We start from the raw sequence: 21,042 nt of genomic DNA, 5'->3' as shown, positions 1-21,042 counted from the left end.
CGAAACGTTAGCCTTCTTTTGAATTAGATAAGACGTTCATTGTGGTACACCTACTTTCATCGCCATTTATCTAGAAGATAATTTCGTTGAAGATCTAAAAACTAGTCAATGATCTATCTTATTTCATAATTTCTAAGGAAATCATACACTTGGTACACTTACACACTCCATCGTTTTCTTATTTATTAAGCGTTTCCTAGGTTTCACAAGTAAATTGACTACTTCTCAAGAAGTATATTTAAACGTTGAAGAATCCTAACATATTTGCAGCTTCTAGAAAATTTGTGCGATATTTGCAATTTCTGAAGCATCTTTTGGATTGTCCTACGAAATTTCCATGAAAGTATCCTACTTTCAATGGGGTTTATGTGATTTTCGAGGAAACTTAAACCTGCCAGAAAAGTGTGTCCATTTCTTTAGTTTCTACAACTCTTGGAGTTTATTTGAGATTATCAAAAGATAGGTAGGATTAAAAAAGAAAGACCTAATTCTCTAAATCTCTAAATTATTATACAATACGCTTTTAAACCTACGTAAGTTATCGATCCTATTCAATTGCTCGTATTTATTTTCATGTTTCATTGTTGCGGTACATCGAATAACTGTTTACCTACTAATAGTATCAAATCCTAATTAATCCAAAACGATTCGATTCCCACGAGAAATCGTCTCGATCAATGATTCCCATACATTTCACACGCTTTAAAACTACAGTTCTGTCGATTCAGATGCAATTTAACTTTGCATGAGATGTCACTTCTGGATGAAATAAAAACTATACAGGATTAGATCACTGAGTCATGAAATTGAAACAATAAACAATGGAGAAAGCTAAGAATAAAAATAAATCTCCTTGAAAATAAAATAGCATATTGCCTCGGTTTTAACAGTATCAATAATGCTGCTTTTAAGAATTTTAAGTGCACAAATCTGGAAGCATGTAAAAACGAAATTAAGGCATCATAATTAAGCCGATTCGTTCAATAACATGTCATTCAAATAAATATTTTTTTATTCAAAGCTGACTGCATAATAAGCTTTTATGAAGCTTTTAAAATAGCATCCGGTGGAATTATCAGTCGAGTACCGGCTTCTATATTTGCGGCCAACAATAATTAGCAAATACGACAAAATTGGTCGCCATTAATTATTAATGAATGAATTATTTAATTTTTTATTACCACCTACCAGTCTTATCTCAGCTCCAGCTTTGCATACGGATATGGCGTGCTAAATAATGTGGACGGAAATTTATGAGGCAAGAGCAGGTTAATTGCCCTTAGAAATACCTACGACAGAGCTGCCAATTTCGATTCTATTCGTTCCTCTATCAATACCTTATATTCATTTAACTGTAGATAACAGAATTATAGAAAACTTGTAGAGAAAAAAATTAATTAAAACATTAAAATCATGGTAAAGTGAACGGGTGGAAACATGAAAAATTGAATCAACTAGGATGAAAAACAAAGAGTAACGAAGGTAAAACAAAACGAACAAAGAGAGGCGAAACTGAAAATATACATTGTATATCGGGTAGAAAATCCCAAAAGTTATCAAATAAGTACTATAAAAATCATAGTAGGAATTGAAAGAATATCTGAAAATCTTTTAAAAATGGGGAAAGGCCGAGATCAAAACTGCCATAATAACAACAAAAGGAAGGATGCTGAAAAAATACATGAAAACTATAGAAATTTTAGAAAAGAAAGAAAAACAAAAATACAACAAAAACCAAATGTAAAAGTAAGAAAAAGAGAAGTTGAAATTCAACTTGCGAAGAAATGGAAATCTCGTCATAATCAGAGGATAGGCAGCAATGAGGTGTGTGTATCTTAACCATCTATAATTTCGTCTTTGTCTTTTTTATATGTGTTCAGGATTGTGCATATGTTAGATCGTACATTAATTTCGACTTTTGAGTGCGAATAAAAAAGCATTTGAAAGTGACGATACAAAAACAATAACATTCGGCAAAAAAATCTACGCAAAAACCCGTACAACACAACAAACTTCAGCACGGTGACATCTACTTATACTCAAGACAAAAGCGATGGCATTTCAGTTCTGGTCATTACCCGTCAAGTCAACTTCTTTTTAGATCGTATACCTAGAACTGCCCCAAGCTACAGACCTACAGGATAACCAGTACCATGTAACCGTGTCTAAGTGAAGATAAAGCGTTCGTGACCATCTAATCGCTTCCTGAATCGCCTTCAGGAATGCGACTGTTAACATCGATTTAACGTTAAATTAGTTTTCTTTCTTGAAAGCTATTTTTAACGTTTATCACTTTTACAGATAATTCAATAATAATAAAAAACAATATTGTAAATCTTTAAGTATACATATAGTGATAGGTGATAATCACCAAAGACACGCGCCTTGCTCGTGGGGTTTTCGCTACAATTTCTTATGATTGGTGACCCGAAACTGCCGACTAATCCCAATGGGTTATCTTGGCGATATTGCATCAGGTCATTCTGGACACGCTTATGGTGGCGTGTTCCGACATGACATGATTTTGTTTGGTGTTTTCATTTACAAGCAATGCAATGATAAGGATATTTTAGTACCCAAATAATAAACACATGGTTATTCGTAGTATCAAGGTTCGTTCGTTAGAAATGTCCTTAACGTCAAGTAAAAAAAGGGGTGTGGTGTTGAAGTACATAGGACATTACGCTAGATTCTGGAGACATTCTAGTAAAGTAGAGTGATAGTGATGTACTTCATAAATATTTATAAAAAGGACTCTAATTTGAAAATGCTGAATATGCAATTCAAACATAATGAGAGTTTATACTATTTTAGCAGGGAGCTGAAAAAGACAAATGGAAAATTCACGTTGACTTATTACAAGAAAAATGCTGAAAACGAACATTAAGAAGGCAAAAGGGCAATGTCAAAGTAAATTATCAGTAATATGAGCAATTTACGTAGAAATAGTAAGAAAGAAAACCAGACGCGACAGATAAAAAGTCTTAACCGAAAAGATGTTACAAGTAAACAATTTGAAAGACTCGCAATTGAAAACTATAGTTCCAAGATAAACAAGTAAAAAGAGATTTGCATAAAAATTATAGAAAACATTCAAAACTTTCACAACAAACGCAGGAAAGATATAATAGAAATAGCTAAAAACAAATAAATGCAACACATTATAAATTAAAGGACCATCTTGATGCAGAGTCTATAATTCAGCATTATGAAGGAAAATAATGTAAAATGCAATAAAAGGAATTGAACAAAACTGATCTTAAACATGACAGGAAAGCATCACAAATAAATTAATGGTTGTTTTCAGTTCTCTCTGTACATCGTCACCCTAATGCTGCAAGTAGGTAACTTGAATTTTGCTCACTTTGAGTTATTAAAACTATGAACGTATAAAATTATATTTAAAAAATTGCAATGATAACTGTATTTGAAAAAGATACTTAATAGCCAGCCAAACAAAATAGCCATAAATATCTATTGATAGATTTTGATACTTTTGATTTTGAATGCAAAATCTAAATTCATTTCGCAAAAAGTCAAATTTCAAGTTACCTATTTGTAGTACTAAGGTGACAATATGTGTTAATTACAAATATTGATATTTAATTGTCCCTCGAATTACTAACTTGTTGAATATCACTTCGATGGCCCCACCCAATATCAAAGATCGATTAATTCGATGAATCTTTGACGGACAGGTATTTAAAGGAAATTTGAGTACCTTCAACCTTATCGTGGACAGAAAATCGTTCTGAAAAGCCAAGAATGGCCTGCTTTGGAAACCACGTAGCATCAAAATGTAGTTTGTCCTATTTTCCTGTGTAACTTACGATGTCCAACGAAGTAGTTTATTCTCAAGTCGTGTGCATCGAATCACCATACTTTAAATGACAATGAACTGTTATCGCTCGAAAAAATATACAAACGGGTAATTAGAAAATGTGTTAAAAAGCGGGCTAAAAATAAATTAAATTATACTTTATGAAGTTCTTTTACAGTTACAAAGAACCGATGAGTGTATAACAGTCACGCAAACTATAAAACCGATAAATTTGTACCTACTTCATCAGTTATCTACATCTTCGCCATATGTATGTACGTGCGTGTGTGGTTGCAACTTGGACACGTTGTTTGTGTAGATACGTTGAAATTATTGATGATTGATGATCTCTGCTATATTACTCATAGTAGTGGATAAGAAAATGGGCTGATTTGTATTTTTATTGTCTGTATCTTGTTGTTTGTTAATGAAATGGCGCCTCATTTAAAAGCGTCTTTTAGATTTCTCATTATGTTTTCATTACATAGATTGGTCAGTTATAGCCCTTAGGTACTAGAAACTTCTTTCCCTGTCATTGAAAATCTTTAATAATGTTAATTATTGTTTACAAGTCTGTAGTCTGGCACGAATATGGCTGACATTTAAAGCTGACCGCACACACCTTCATGTTTCTTCTGGTACTAAAACAAAGAACGTACCAAGCACCACGTCGAATTCTTGAGGCATTCCTAAGTGGTAAAAAACTAAAAAGAAAAAGTACCACTACAGAGATGCGAGATCCCGCTCTGGCGCCCAAAGTCGTCCGGCCTGCTTAAGATTTATTGGCCAGGTCGTGTAATTTGTCCGTATTGGCGACTTCTTGTCAACTTTTCGCTTTCTTAATCATATTCAACGAATGAAAAAGGGCTCGATAATTCCGACGGGAACCACAAATACACTTGAGCGAGTTTCATGGTGGTCAAAGCGTAGAAATGGCGTCGGCAGACTGTGAATACGACTAATTTACTCTTCACCGGTTTCCGAGTATGGCTGACCAAACACTTAAAGAGTCCTTGAGATAAATTTCTGTTTAAATTTATGAGCCTTTCAACTTATTTTCATGTTTTTTCCCTTCTTTGTCTGCATTGTTCCTCATTTTTTACGACTCAACCTTTTAGCTTGTAACTTAATCTTAATTTGAACCAATATCCCCACAATTTTATACATCTTTTACCTATACAAATTTTCTAGTCAAATTTTAAAGCTTGGCTCCTTGAATATTTCTCTTCACACTGGTTCTATTAGACTTTACAACTTCTTTTTCCACAAAATAATCCTTTTACCGATCCAGTCGATATTTTTCATTTCCTATTGTTGTTAATTTTTGTCACCCTTCACTTTTATTCCATTCATTGTAATTTTACAATAAAGTTTACAGTTTGCGAAATATAAATATTATTTAGATGTATTTCTCGCAAATTCGTTTCGTGGTATCTTTCTCAATATTCCTTCGTTAGCATTTTAGCGCTCAGTCTTCACATTTTAAGTTCGAAATTGTTAGCGTTTTTGCAAAAGTAAGCAGAATAAATATGAAGTAATAAAATTACAAAATGGAAACTTGCAACACCAGTAATCAAAATGACAGTGTTGATAACAAGAATAAGAGAACATGGACATTCAATCGGCATTCCGGAAATGAATATCAAGTGAGAAGCTAGAGAATTTGGAAAGTAAAAACAGAGACCTAAGAGCATGGCGGAAAATGGACTGGTAGCAGATATAAATTCTATCTGATTTCGTGAACCATAATTTCAGAATAAATGTAATCATATGTTAAGCAATAAAAACGATTTTCTTTTTGGATTCTTTTATCTTTTGATTTATTTTTAAAGTTTATATTATTAACAGCCTCCTCTGTGATTTTAATGAAGATCTCAAATATGCAACACAATCTCTATATCCCATCGATAAAAGGTAGACGATAAAACTAAAGACACATGTGTAGGTAAAATCTACTGACCCTGACGTTACAAGACAAACAGAAAACCATAAAACCACTAAGAAAACATTTACAAAGGCACTTTTATCGCGTTGCAAGTGACCACTTCCTCAAAAAGTGCATAAAGATATACGAATGAAAAAAAATAAATAGATCAGGAAGAAAACTATATAATTAGTTATTCATAAGCTGTAGAAAGCATAGCATAGTAGTGGTAATTGTATGTGATTTATATCCAGAATGAATACCAAAAGCAGGGAACCTGCTGATAGACAACTTGAGGATTGGAAGGCCAAAAATAAGGTTTGTTTGTTCATTTAAAATACCCTAAATTGGATATTTCTAGGATTATTTTTTATAGATCTGATTTAGTCCTATGCTATAAATTAAAGCTGCTATAATTACCTAATTTCCTGTATTAAACATTACACCTACTAGAGGATTATCGCTTTCTTTAAATCAATTTTATCTTTATACAGGATGCCCACATATCTTATCATTTTTGCTGAAAATCCTAAACCAATTTCCACGATATGACTTTCACTGAACCATGTTTTTTTTCACATGTGTAGGCATTTAATAATATCAATTGAAAAGATACGAGCAATAAAGTGCACAATCGCAAATGGTACAATATAGATAATTGTACGATATAGACCCCATTAAAATTCAAAATGTATATGCTTTGTAAGCAGATTAAACAAGCACGGCCAAATTGACAAAACGCTGCACTGAAAGACGAAGAACCCACGAAGTAATTGGTTCCTTGGTGGGGCCTTACGGGAAATCGTGAGTTCATTATGAAGTAATGCCGAGAATGCAATAATGGGAGAAGATTCATCTTTTACTATGGGAGTTTTGTTACATTCAATCTTGCTGTATCTGTCCAAAAACACGAAATTTCCTTATAAACATAATTAAAGTGACCAGACACTTTTTGCCACTTAAAACAAAATATTTTAATAAAATTTTCCTATGAGATGTTTAAAACAAAACGTGGTACCCGTTAAGTGTAAATGGACACCATAAAACTCTTCTCTGTACTTGACCATGCCGAGAATGCAATAAGAGAACGGTGAACTCCAAATGTATCGGTATGGCGCATCGTTGCAAATTGCCGCTTCAAGAATCTCGTATTTCCACATACTGTTTTATTGCTAAAGAGTCAAAACAAATCCTTCTCAATAGAAACCATTAAATAAGACATTCACATTCTTTAGGACAAAGTTGGAAGCACAACCAACAGCGCTGGAATACCAATTGTGAACCCCAAGACCAGCTTGACGGTGGGCAAATACGGGGTGATCCCCCTGAGGGATGCGCAGATGGTGGAGCATTTGAGCCATTTTAACCGAGAGAGGATTCCGGAAAGAGTGGTGCACGCCAAGGGAGGGGGTGCATTTGGGTACTTTGAATGCACCAAGGAACTGAGCGATTTGACTGTGTCGAAGGTATTTGAGAGGGTGCAGAAGAAGACTCCTATAGCAATACGGTAAAAAGTAATTATTTTTATTCTTTGAAAAACTGTAATCTTAAGTAAGAGGCAAGTTACTCAAGTTGTTTTCACAAATCCTTAGTTACTACGTTCTATCCTATATATTCGCCCGACATAGGAAACCTTATTTCCAGATTTCCAAAGAATGGAAGTCCTCAAATTCAGATTGAATGAAATTCTGACTGTAAAAAAATAATAATGAAATCTTCATAGCTTTTTTCAGAGCTTAGTAAATGACACATGAACACCTAAAAATTCAAAATTATTCAGAAATGTTTCGACCAACCTAAACATCCCTAAAGTGACTGAATTTTTTCAAATTTATACGTGACTCATCTAGTAATCAATTTTAGATACTTCAGGAGTTTTTGATTAGACAACGAATTTAAGATGTTTTTACAATAAAACCGCTGAACAATGTCGAATTTTGATTATCTTCGGCTGAAAATGGATTTCTTTATAAATTTCTAATCATTGCAATAATTATTAGAGACTCGGAGATGGGTTCTTCGAACACCTTTGATATTATTTGATAATTCAAAATATCCTTTTGAGTGGTAAGAGCACGGTAAACGTGAGATATTGAAAATTACAAACTATTTCTTTGATCAGTACAATTTCTGAAATTCACATTTTGGAACATGATCTAATTATTCTATTCCAATTGAGTTATCTCTTTGCAGAATGTTTTCGATGAGAACTTTTTTTTTCCGAAAAATGGCACGATAATATTCAAAATGGCAAAAATTAAATCTGGTTTATGTAAACATTAAAATCTAATGCGTGTCTAAAACCTTGAAATAGTGCATATTCCGATGCGAAATTATAAAATTTCTAAATAAAATCTTGATTGCTTTGTGTGCCCCTGGGAATCTTGATTTTATCGTTGATTTGGAGTTTTCTGATTTGAAAAACATATTATTTTATTTCTTCGTACGCCGATAAAGACCCATAATCTCAAGTCAACCTATCAGTTTAAGCTGATACCATGAAAACTAGTTAAATGAACTAAAATTTTCAGATTTTCTGTAGTTGCTGGAAACATGGGTTCGGCAGACACCGTGAGAGACCCACGAGGTAAGCAATTACAGCCAAATCATTCTCCGTAATGAGTGAATGTACTTCCCTTCAAAACAAACGCTCTCGAATGCGTTAATAACACCCTAATGATAAGGTACGCCAAATAACTAGGAACCCATCCTTATTTAATAGGCTTTGCAATTAAGTTCTACACAGAGGAAGGCATATGGGATTTGGTCGGAAATAACACACCGATTTTCTTTATGAGGGACCCAATTCTTTTCCCTATGTTCATTCACAGTCAAAAACGGAACCCGGTTACAAATTTGAGGGATTGGGACGCCTTTTGGGATTATCTGTCTTTGACGCCCATGTCGGTACATCAGGTATATAAAAAATTAAAACTATGATCGATCCAGTTGAAAATTTATGAATAATATTTAACAGGTGATGTTTCTATTTTCGGACCGAGGTATACCCAAAACGTACAGACACCAACATGGCTATGGCTCGCATACTTTCTCTCTGATCAATAAAGACCGAAAACTTACGTGGTGTAAATTTATTTATAAGACCAATCAAGGTAGATGAAGTTAAATTCATATCATTCGTGGTAGAGGTGCTACAAATTCTGTATAGGTATTCAGAACTACGAAGATCCAGCTGAGGCTGAAAAGGTAGCTGGAGAGGACCCAGATCACAACATTAGGGACCTTTATAATTCCATCGCTGAAGCTAGTGAATCAAACAAAACATTTCCTTCCTGGACTTTTTACATCCAGACCATGACCCCTGAGCAGGCTAAAGCTGTGAAATTTAACCCCTTTGATATAACTAAAGTAACTTGGCTAAAATTCTTAATGACAATGAATCATGAAAAGAGTTTTAGGTGTGGCCTCACAAGGAATTTCCTCTCATTGAAGTGGGAAAGCTTTTCCTCAATCGAAATGCCAGTAACTATTTTGCTGAAATTGAACAGCTGGCTTTTAGTCCCAATAATATGACACCAGGAATTGGGGGTTCTCTTGATAGACTTTTGCAAGGGCGTCTTTACTCTTATCAAGATGCCCATAGGTACCGTTTGGGTGTCAACTTTCAGCAACTACCCGTAAATCGACCTGTGGATTCTACGGTAAGTTCCAGATTATCTTTAAGATATCCAAATCCAGATCTTTAATGGTTGTAGAATAACTTTCAAAGAGATGGAGTTACGTGCTATTTCAACCAAGGTGGAGCTCCAAACTACTACCCTAACAGCTTCGGGGGTCCCAACCCTGATGATTTTGCAGCAGTTGGGACTGCCTCAGCTGAGCACTTTGATGGGAATGAAGACTATTATCCGCAATTTTATGACGAGGACAATTATTCGCAGCCCAAAGTGTTCTGGGAGAAGGTTCTTGATACTGGTGCAAAACAACGACTGGTAAGATTCGCTGTTTTCGGTGCAGCAGAACGAAAATTTGACTTCACTTTAGGTAAATAACTTAGCAGGAGCGATAAAACGTGCAAAAAGACATATACAAGAGAGAGCTGTAGACATGTTCAACAATGTCAGCAAGGATTTAGGGACTCGATTAAAGGCACAACTTTTTGGGGAAGCCAAAGTAATGCACTTATAAAGGAACATACTTCATAACTACACTGTTAAAAACAATATAATATAATAAAGTCAATTTTTAATGATTATATAAAAAATTTATATTAAATCATCTAATTGATCAAAGTGGTTGGAACTGAATCATACATAAAACTGATATTTTTTAGTATAATTGTGTGTATATTGTCATTTCCCATTAAAGTAGATTTAAATGATAAAAACATGTGTCATTGCTGTTTGCACTTAACAGAATGTTGGCATAAATTTACAGATAACAATCTGATATAAGGCGACTGATGATAACAAAGGCTGACTTGTTGAAATATCACTAAAGTTTGGTTCATCTAAACCCGATCCTCATAAATTTTGTCATCATTACGAAATGTTTCACTGTCATAATAACAACAATCTGACATAAACAAATTTCTAATTTGCATTCGTGTATACAAGGGTGAAATTTAGTAGAACTGAGCATAAACCATCATTTAACAACTTGGCCTAAGTGTGGTTAAGGTGGAACGCATGAATATCTCATAAATTTCCATCATTTATATTAAATTTTATTACAGGTGGGAATAAGAAACTCTAGAATTTCAAAATCTTCCCATTAATAAGAATGATTGAAACCTCGCTTCGAACATCCCCGACACCACTGGTTGCATTTTTCTTGTTTCACCGAATTTTTAAAATCAGGATTTTTTAAGTAACTAAAACTGAGCGTAACTTTCGAAAATGTTGAACTAACCTGAACTGACTCGAACCAAAATATTTGTCAATTTTTCAGAAACTCATCCGATCTGATTCGTGATTTTTGGAAATTTAACTTTAAAGAAACCCAAACTCACTGGCACGGGATATTTTTGAAATTTTGTTAAAACCTAAACAGGTATGAATTATAAATCTTTGGGTGTTCTAGGTCAACCCGCATTAACCCTAGTGAGCATTGTTCGAATTCTTAAGAAATATGAACGTTCCAAAATGATATTTGAGCAATCTTAATTAACCAGAACGGCAAAAATTAAGTTACATAAACAAGCTTTTTGAAAACTTCAAAGATAACTAATTTTTTTTTAATAAATACTTGAAATGGCACTTAGAAATTACTAAAATATCAGAAATGTAGAGACTGTAATCTAAAGTTCTTTCTTTTTAATATATGCTTAAATATGGGAGAACCAGTAGTAATTCAGTGACCAACTTATGTAATAAGGCTTTTGAAATTGAAAGAATATTTCGAAATGAATAGTTGAGAGGTTCATAGTCTGAATAGCATTGGACCAATAACACCTTAGGTTCAAATTTACCTGAGTCGATACTCATTTTTAAATTGATTCGACAAACTGAATAGTCAAGAGCTATGTGGGATCATGACTTACATGGCTTCAAGAGAAATGCATATTATTTTGGCGTAGAGCCATTTTTAGGAAATTCAATGAACTCACTAACAAGTTTCCTCCGTATGTATACATTTAAATCGGCTTCAGGAGGAATTTTATTTCAGAAATTACAGCAAATTTTAATGAATGCTAACGATATTCCTTGCATTACCGACCAAGATTCTGGACTATGATAAATTCAGCAGATCAAAGGAATCATCAAAACCTCAAAAATTTATCCTCTGCATATTCAGAACCATTTCAGTCGGTTTCAGAGGTGGAATATCATTCAAGGTATTGCAACTGGTTTACTTATAATATTGAAAATCTCTTTAGTAGGAACAAGGACGAAAATCGAACAAACTTGACAGAAAAGGAACGTTTGGTAATTTTAGAGCAGTCCTGACTTAAAAATATCGGGCGTTTTCAGCAACAAGAGAGGGATTGAAGCAACCCAAACTAAAGAAAATATCTTCAGAATCATCGAATTATCAATGGACAACGCGAGGTTAAAACACGAGGAATTATACAATATATCAATCCTAGTGTAACAATTCGCTCTTACAGTCAAATAAAATGACAAACTGATATCGTCATCAAACACATCCATTACAAAGATTAAGAAACCCTCTTTCCACCCCTTATGGGCGTGTCATTAAGAACTCACAAAGTTGGTTAGTTTCCTTGGGCCCAACGGGGATAAATAAAAACCGGAAGTTTTCAAAGAAAATGTGCTGACGATCGTAGCTTGACGGCATTTCGCTTGATGGACATCTAATTGAGATCGATTGGAGGTTAATGCCCATCCTTAATGATGTATTGCATTGTGTCATCGAAATATGGGCAACGTGGGAATTGGATATATTTTATCGATATAATTACTAATAACAATTTAATAAAGTATTATCAATAAGATAATTTTTGTCCTATAGCGCTTAAAACAGAAAGAAACACTTGATATACATACCTGTGTGTGTGTGTGTGTGTGTGTATATATATGTGTGTATATATATGTGTGTATATATATATATATATATATATATATGTATATATATGTATATATATGTATATATATGTATATGTATGTATATATATGTATACCTTGATATACATACCTATGCAATAAACAGAAATGAATCTTTATCTGCATATTTTGCTCGTAACTTCATATTTTGTGACATGAAACAGAAGTAAATAGCTCTTACTAACAAGACAGAGATGTTTATCGCTGTCTAACAACAAACCAATGGAGGAACAAATTTATATCTGGTCGAGCATGTTCTTAAAAGATCTTGATAGGTAACCAATAATTAACGTCTTATCCTGGGAGAGATAAGGCTTGATGTTTTAATATATTTTTATACCGGTTATTTAGGTTGAAAATTCAATATATTATGAATATGATGAAGAATAAGAATATTCAATAAATTAATCTGGTAGAAATAGCAGCAAGCAATTTATTAATTAAAATTTTGCAATATGTTTGCCTTTAAACTGAAGCCAAATCGAAGCGGTTTGCACCATTTTGGAAGTGGGTATGTGTGCGAACGGGTTCATTGTATCGGAGAATCGTCTGCAAAGCTGCAAACGTCCGAAAAAGGAACAGAAATAAGAATATAAGTGAATAAAAAAGGCAAATCACATACAATGGAAGACAGGGCGGAGGTGCTATCTGATTCTCGTCGAAGATGTCGAAAGCTGAGAATTTTTACAAAGCACGTCCATCGGTAAATTTGGTAAAATGACGGCATCGACGGCAGTAAATTGTAGACGTGGATCGCCCTCATGAAGATAAAATTCACTTATCAGCTAAAGAGCAATTGGGTTTTGTCTTAATTAACCCTGAAATTACTACACCATATAAACAAATTTAGTAATTTATAAAACGAATAGTTATATAATGTTGGTATTTGATAATAACAAGTTTGTAAGTATTATATTAAGTGCTCATTATGCCTTAATATGGCCCCTGTGTATACCAAACTCCATAAATATGTATTTGATACTCTTCGAGATGTTATAGATAGCTTGAAATGTCATTATAAATTTATATGCATGTACGCATTGTTTCGAACATACAGGGCGTAAATTTTACTCCAGCGGTTTTAAAAATATTTACATTACTTTTTTGGCTGTAGGATATTCATGAGAAAGAACATTTTCGAAATTGAACAAAAAATTCAAATTTTCAGAAAAAAATAGCGAGCTAATTGACGTAAACCTAAATGGAAATTTTCAATGTAAAAGTTTTGGGTAAATACTTCCAAAAATTATTAGTAGTATAGGACAAAAACTGAAACTTTGGCGCCCTGTATGGCGGACATTAAGCATCTGTGCGCATAAGTTATTATCAACAAGTTGGCCTAAAATGTTTTGTTCTACGAACGTTAAAGTTCTGTTAGAAAAACCAACCGCATACTAGAGATTATACAGAATTCGAAAGTTTAAAATGATCTCGGAAAGAAACTTTAAGTAAAAAAAAAAAACCACAAAGTGTTCTATTCAAGAAAAGGTGGAGAAGTCACATCTGTGTGAAATAATTGCATTCCGTATTAAGTTTTAATAAACCTTACTGCTCATTGCAATGGAACCAAAGGTCGCAAGCCGATTTCTAAAATAAAACGGTAACTAACTCGCACCGTGTAGCCTCAAAAGAGAGCATAATAGTGGGCACACATGCAAATGTTTGCTGATTCACATAAGGAGGTACAGTTAATAAAGAAAACAAACACATGTAATGTTATTCACGCAAACGGCTTCACAGAAATTACGGGATAAAAAGGATTAGCATGGAATAAAAATAATAATTTTAATTGGACGTGAAATAGCCCTTATTAAATTTGAATGGGCCGCCAACAGGGCATTGACGATGAACCAGTTATAAAGAAATCAGCAGGCAGTGCAACCACATGTTAAAAGTAATACAGGATTTGCATACTTGAGTTGCAAAGAATGGGCAAAAGGCAAAATAAAACTGAAGGCCGGGTGGTCTGAAGGATTGACAGTCGGGAGAACTGAAATCGGAGCTTAAATACTTTATTAGCCAAAACAAAAGTGTGAGAAATTTTGGTTGAAAAAGAAAATTCACACCTTAATTATAAGCACTTGAAATTAGCATTGAATGTACATTTGATAATCATATCAGTCAAATGCACCTGAGATAATAGAAAAGAATATTTATGGTTGTGTCATCACATCTCTCTCTCTTTCTCTCTATTGCTTTCCACTGATAAATGAATGGGAATGATGGAAAGGTTGGAATGTCAGCAAGCAGCATGTCAACAAAGGGTATTGTTTCAGAATGGTCCTCATAGTTACAAACATTCCTATTGGCTTTAAACGACCATGGAGTCCAAAAAGCATACAGATACGCCCTACTTTTGTGCATTATTTCCGCCACAACATCGTTAACAGTAATCGAGAAAGGTGTAATTCATTTTTTTTACCTTTTTTTTTTATTTCTTGAAGGTTGTGGATTGTATTTCTAAAATATTATTATAATGAAATTGAAATTTGATGCGATGTTAAGAAGCAAAGAAAGGGAAGGTAAACATTAATAAATAATACGCATGACGTTGAAATTTCTTTAATCAAATTTTTCTGTACGCAGACACAGGCATTTAGTGATTTATAGGTTCGCCTAAATAATTTAATAAAAATTGACATAGGCTCAAAAGAATCCATGAAATTGAGGCTGAAAGATTAAAAGGTTCAAAGAGAAGGGATGGAGGTAGAATTTAATGTGTCATCAAAAGAACAAACGACGATTACAGAAATATGAAATAATGCAAAAAAGAAATAACCAAAATACACTTAGTCTTACTATTATACGAAACTTTCGCCCAAATTCAATGAGGATCAGTAGAAAAACAGATAAAAGTTACTGAAGATAAAGAAGACAAATAAATCCCAATTGGATAAAGGGGGATCCTAATTGGAGCAGATACAGATTTGATGTTCAAAGATCAGAACAAGCAAAATTTCTAAAATTTTCGTGTTTTATTTCAAGTAATTCGAGACTTCTTTACTATCAAAATAAAAAATAAATAAATAAATGTTTTATTCGAGAGTTTATCGGATTCCCTTTGAACATCTGCCCCAATTAACACTTAAATGTTCCAGTTAAAATAGCCACCTGTACCGACCAAACATGAACAAAATCTAACAGTCGCTCTACATTGTCGAATTGCAACGGCCAGAATTCTAGATTAGAAGGTCAAGAACCAAAAAATCCTCGTAATATACGAAGTGTATTCATGGTTTCAAAACATAGGAAAGTAGATCGCTATTACGCTATTAAAAATTCATTAATGCACGAGAAATACTGTTAATAATGCGATGACGTAAATGAAGAATATTTATAGAAGACTGATAAATCGTTCTGGTTTGCTAATCGAATATTTTTGCATGACTATGGTAACAATAGGCGATCAGGTTATTATATCTACATTTTTCCGAATTAATCCTAAATTTCAAACATTGAAGTCTGAAAAGTCATTAACGTCCAAGTTCAATTTTGACATTAAAAAAATTACGCAAATTACAAAATTACTAGTCAAACATGGCGCTCCTAAAGAGATAAACAAGAATTTTCAAAAGGCTATTGAAAAGAACAAAACTTTATTGATCTTCAAAAACTTCTCCAAAGCTTCAGAGACTGATACATAACAAGCTTGCAAGCGACGTAAACACACGAAGAAAAATACTATTGTGAATAGAGGAGCTGCTTCAGCAGTTGGTTTAGAGGTTGTTAGAGAGCTTCTCCAAATACGTGAAGAACAATTCACAATTTTAGTTACTTACGCGCAGGGATTATGAATGATACTAAATAGGACTAACAGACCTCGACTAATATCAACGGGTATTGCAAATTTGCAAGTAAAAATAAATAGATTTGTAAAGCCAAGTGTAATGAATATTGCAGATGTGTTCTGTGTATTTTACTAGGGCTTCAATACATATCGAAATTTAGCAGTGGGTGTGAAGGGACTAGTAAACAATTTGAAATTTTGGGGGTTCTTCAAAGCTTTACGCTGTGGTATACTGTTTATACACTGAACTTCGTCAGAGAAATTGCTTCATTATTTAGTAAAAAAACTTCGATTTTAGGCCATCATATTACTAGAACAGAAGTCAAGGTATTTGCTTTATGTCCAGATTTGATTTTCAAACAGCCTTTAAGTGTCATTAAAGGGTTGGGTAAAATTGTAAAGCCTCCCCACCCCGACTCAATTTGAGTGATTGAAAACGATGAAAATCCCTATAAGGTTACATACCCAGGAAATGTGCTTAATGAATGATGAAAAGAGACAAAACCGTAATTAGTCATGGGAATCATTCTGTTGTGTAGTTTGCATTTCATCCCCGTTTGTACTTGAAAAGAAAAATATAACAGTAAATTTGTAAACAATTGGTACGATTTGCTGCATCAGGCAAATTTTATTTTTATAAACGAAAACAACACGAACTCAAGGTTAAATTTTTATATTTACTTATTTCAATGAAAACACTGAAAATTTGTAAGTGAAAGCAAAGGGAAAGTAAATTGAGGAATATACATCACCAGTTCTGATAATTCTATATTAGGAATCTAATCCAGTAAACTTTTTGGAATGATAACATAACACATGTCAAAAGAACTATCATTTCTCAGCGATTGAGAAGAGGAATTTCGGATTTTCGCTCATTTTATGTATTCACCTTTCATATATTTTAGTTAACAGTTGATTTTCGTTTTCCTAAAAATATTTCCTAGGTTGTGAAGATCATAACATATGTCATCGAAATATTAATAAGGGTTTTTCGTTCATGCCCTTAGATTAGACCCCTAGGAAGGGTGAAGTCTCATAGAATTTTAATTGAGCATAGCGTGAAATTCCACACATCCAACAAATCCTGTTTGTGTGGGACGCATTTTACTCAACTCGAATAAAATAAAAAATTAGAAATCCATTTAATGCGAGTAAATAAAGTTCATTCAATTTTAGCTTCATTTTGAATTTCCCAATAAAAATTACTCAATATGCCAGATCACTATCAATATCCCAATGATCTAAATGTATAAAGAAATTGATAATTACAGTGACACCGCAAATATGATCTCGTTATTCACAATGATAACATTTGGATTGTGTAAATCACAAAGTTGCCAACGTAGAAAAGCATTAAAAATATTCAGAGATGATTTCCCAAGACTCCACTGATTCCAATTTCGTTTTTGGAAAGGAACAATTAAAAACCATTGTGATCAGAACTTACCTCTTTGACTTTATCCCTTTTTTCCCTGACTGATGATTCAGCATCTTCTCCTCCTTGCCTCAATGGATAATGGTCTGCATGTGCCGGAGGAACGGTTACAGCTCCAGGTCCCAAAATCTCGTCTACTTGATTCAAGGGTTCTTCTAATCCTTCGGGGGCATTTACTGGGGGTCCGCCTGAAGAGCTCCGTTTAGGCACTACAATTGCCCGGTCAGGCCTCTCCAGCACTTTCAACTCTCTATCTTCTTCAATTTTTGCCTGGAAAATTGTTGGATAAAGGATATTAAGAGTTGTTAAATCGTTAGAAATATTTCTGCTCTTATTAAGGTTACACTGAGGCGTATCACACATTGGCTCACAAAGCGCCTATACATATTTAGTTGTATTAAAGTCAAAATGGATCTAGATTTTCGATTGTTGTCTGAATATTATTAATAGATACTTTAGTTCCTAACTACTAACTAACCTATTAACCTGTCTACTAACTAGTTAAGATTGGGATTATAACATTTTCTCATTTTCTACAACTGAGCTCAAAATTAAGGCAAAAAATCGAGAGAGAATTGTTTATATGAAAAATGTCCCAAATAGTTCTATCCTCTATAGCAAGAAAAAATCTGAGTCACCAGTAGAAAAACCAAAACCAAACCCAACCTTAGCATGTGTAAATAAAGATATAGTTATAAACCGCAATTCAGAAAACCCGAATTTAAACAAAGAAATGTTTATTTCCAATGAAGTCTAAGTTACAACTAACTATTTTACTAAATGATTCGAATAGAGTCAACAGGATCAAGGATAAAATGTAGGTTCCTAGAGAAATGGAAGTTAGCAGTTTTATGGAAACTGCTGCTTTAAAATGAATCTTGGAATTAAACGTGGAATGTGATTGCGTTGCATTTGCCTACGAATGTAACTACAGAGAATTTAAATTTCATGGTGTATATTGTTGTGGCAGTTAACGCACCTAATAAAACGTAATTATAGGTAGCTTGAAATTTTAAATAAAATTTGTATTTCTATTATCAAAGAAATCTCTGGTTGTTGAAACCTTAGCTTCTAATGTTTTCGCTCCCTCGTGACATGATAACATACATAAGGTGGATAAATTTCCAAGTTTATTTAGGAACTCCGATAACTATGGGGCATAGAAAAAAACGTATCTTTTTTTCACAGTTAAATCTAATGAATTGAATAAAACTTTTGGATAGTCATTGTTTTTGAACTAGAAGCAAAAGTCCGATTTTGGTCACTTCCTAGTTCCTAATTTAATATCAACTACATAATTTGAATTAAGGTAAGCTTTATAGAAATTTGTTAAAATTCTTAGAAAAAAATGTCTTTGGTAAAATTTGTAGAAAAAGTAAATGCGGAGTCAGTCAGATAGTGTTGCTGGACATCATTTACTAAAATTTTGGGTTTAACATGAAATCAGACATTAAACTTTGTATGCAATGCGTACCTAATGAGGTTTTATTCGACTCATCTGTTTATGGACTCGTAAATTCGTCTCGTCACAAACTGATTTTCTCATAAAACTTTACATTGATATTTATTATATAAATCATTATTTTGAGGACTTTGTTAATTTCCTTGTTTCAATTGATTTATTAGCGTAAATTTAGTAGCGCCTAATTAATATTTGGCAAGTATCATAACTTTAATCTTAGTGGAAGAGAGGAAAATAAGGAAATTGAACAGACTTAAACTAAAATTGTAACACGTGCGATCATATGTTACACGTAAAAAAACGCATTGTTTTCATAGAGAAGTATACCTACATATATTCATGAAATAAAGTTTAATGAGAGCGAGGTTATCCGGCTTTATTTGAGCTTTTCCAGGATGAGTAATTCGTATCTGCCAAACGAATACATCAATTATAAAGCGCACCACTACAGTTTACAACACTTGTTTATATTCTTCCTCACATCCTTCATACCTTTTTACCCTAGTGGCAATTTAGTTTTGACTAGAGAAATTATTATTTTTTATTACTGTTTAAAAAAAGCACATATGTATACTTAAGTTATGTTGCTACAAGCAGAACAACCCTTAGAGCACCAAGTTGTGAATGAATTAGTGGGTGTATGAGAATTATGTCATATGTGCTAATAAGATGGTAGTTAATCACAAATCTAACCATGCTAGGAAAATTTTAAAGACACTTTTGTGATAATACATGACAGGTTATTACCTAAAACCTTAAAAGTAGTAGAAAATCGCCTGGAAAATCCTTGAGAAAAATGGCACTATTAAAATTTGCTATGAAAGAGCCTGTTCCCAGTAAAAATATTAACACTTCTTGTACCTTGTTTCAAATACCTGCATTCTTGTTATTTTATCCTTACTGCCCCTTGGGTCAGTGACCCGACCTGCCCTAACCTTAAGTACTTAATTTGAGTCAGAATTTTACTAGCAAATATAAGTTAGGAGAATTATGCAAGGACACTTCTAAGTCCCTTTCCAGAGCCAAAGCCTACAGACAAGCTTATTAGTATAGATTTAACTTGTATTTAAGTTATTCTCGACTGTAAAAAAAATCTTTTCTTCAAAGATGCATGTAAGTATAATTAATATAAATGTGCTTACGATAATCATACAAGAAACCATAATAGTGCCATCATAAAAGTTACTACATGCTAAGAAAAAAATATATATTACATAAAAGAAATCATAGCAAAGAAAGGTATCTAAATGTTACTATATGCTAAGATAAAGTTATTAAATTGAAGCAATAAATGAAGGTTGTTTCTGTTTTTCAAAAGATAGTTTTTAGAGAAGAAAGACAACTATTACATTCTTATAGATAACTTACTGGATGACTAGGAAGTTACCTTAAGTTTCTCTCGATCTCCTATAACATGAGGATCATTCTTTGCATCAATCTCATGTCGAATGAGGGCCTGGGCTTGAATTTGAGCCTCCTGGGAGTCCTCCCCCTGCGGTGGTGGAGGAATCAGAAGTTCAGGGCCGACTTTCTTGATTTGGTCATAGATCCGGCCACTTGACCCCCTGAACTCAGGCAGATAAAAGAAGGTTCCAAAGCATAACATACAGAATGTTAGGAAGACCAAGAAAATGATGAACTTTTCCCGCGATCTAAAGAACCTCCAGAAGGGAACAGGTCTATTTAAGTTGTAAATGGGCAAAAGTCCTCCTGAGACAGGCATTCTGAATTGTGTTTACGGGAATTTCGCGATTTCACTTCCCGAACACATCAACAAACATTAACCACCAACCATTTACACGAAACTGACAGATCGACGATTTAAAGAGAGAAGGATGAAACAAAGTCGGTCGTTCTCCTTCTAGTTATCCCACACCACCAAGGCAAAAGTAAGAAAGAAAGTGACATGAAAGTGGTACAGGTGAGACGAAGAAAACATGCGAACCGGTGAAGTTAGGACAAGGTTCGAAAGAATATGACACCTAATTTGTGTCATTTTTACATTAAATCAAGAACAAATATCAAGGTAACCTATGTGGCGACATCTATTAACTTCTGCTAGCATATGCCTACTTTATGTTTAGGAA

The 21,042-nt window shown here is 33.6% G+C and overlaps 2 protein-coding genes across 3 annotated transcripts in view; one reads left to right on the top strand and one right to left on the bottom strand.

Moving 5' to 3' along the window:
• The window catches only part of alpha-Man-Ia (alpha-Mannosidase class I a), a 33,108-nt gene extending 12,329 nt beyond the window's left edge, over positions 1-20,779 (bottom strand). For both annotated transcript variants that reach the window (XR_010752502.1, XM_066397631.1), the window contains exons 1-2: positions 20,343-20,779; positions 17,506-17,763 (exon numbers count right to left, since the gene is read on the bottom strand). Coding sequence is in view for 1 of the 2 variants with exons in the window: in XM_066397631.1 (XP_066253728.1) it covers positions 17,506-17,763; positions 20,343-20,678 (594 nt within the window). In the remaining variant the exon portion in view is untranslated. The remainder of the gene's footprint in view (positions 1-17,505; positions 17,764-20,342) is intronic.
• Positions 5,871-9,961, top strand: LOC136413884 (catalase-like). Its single transcript, XM_066397642.1, has 9 exons — positions 5,871-6,062; positions 6,980-7,251; positions 8,276-8,331; positions 8,467-8,660; positions 8,722-8,857; positions 8,914-9,113; positions 9,164-9,406; positions 9,461-9,697; positions 9,750-9,961. Exons 1-9 carry the CDS (start codon positions 6,000-6,002, stop codon positions 9,891-9,893), a joined length of 1,545 nt encoding a protein of 514 aa, XP_066253739.1. The 5' UTR covers positions 5,871-5,999; the 3' UTR covers positions 9,894-9,961.
• Positions 20,780-21,042: the final 263 nt, after the last annotated feature.

Source organism: Euwallacea similis, chromosome 15 (assembly GCF_039881205.1).
Source record: "Euwallacea similis isolate ESF13 chromosome 15, ESF131.1, whole genome shotgun sequence".
Taxonomy (NCBI): Eukaryota; Metazoa; Arthropoda; class Insecta; order Coleoptera; family Curculionidae; genus Euwallacea; species Euwallacea similis.
This window is presented reverse-complemented; position numbering and strand designations above follow the sequence as displayed.

Bases quoted from the DNA above. Each gene is read 5' to 3' on its own strand.
- LOC136413884 (XM_066397642.1), top strand. From the start codon at position 6,000: ATGAATACCAAAAGCAGGGAACCTGCTGATAGACAACTTGAGGATTGG. The intron at 9,114-9,163 runs GTAACTTGGCTA...AAAGAGTTTTAG, and splicing joins ACCCCTTTGATATAACTAAA to GTGTGGCCTCACAAGGAATT. The intron at 9,698-9,749 runs GTAAGATTCGCT...ACTTCACTTTAG, and splicing joins CTGGTGCAAAACAACGACTG to GTAAATAACTTAGCAGGAGC.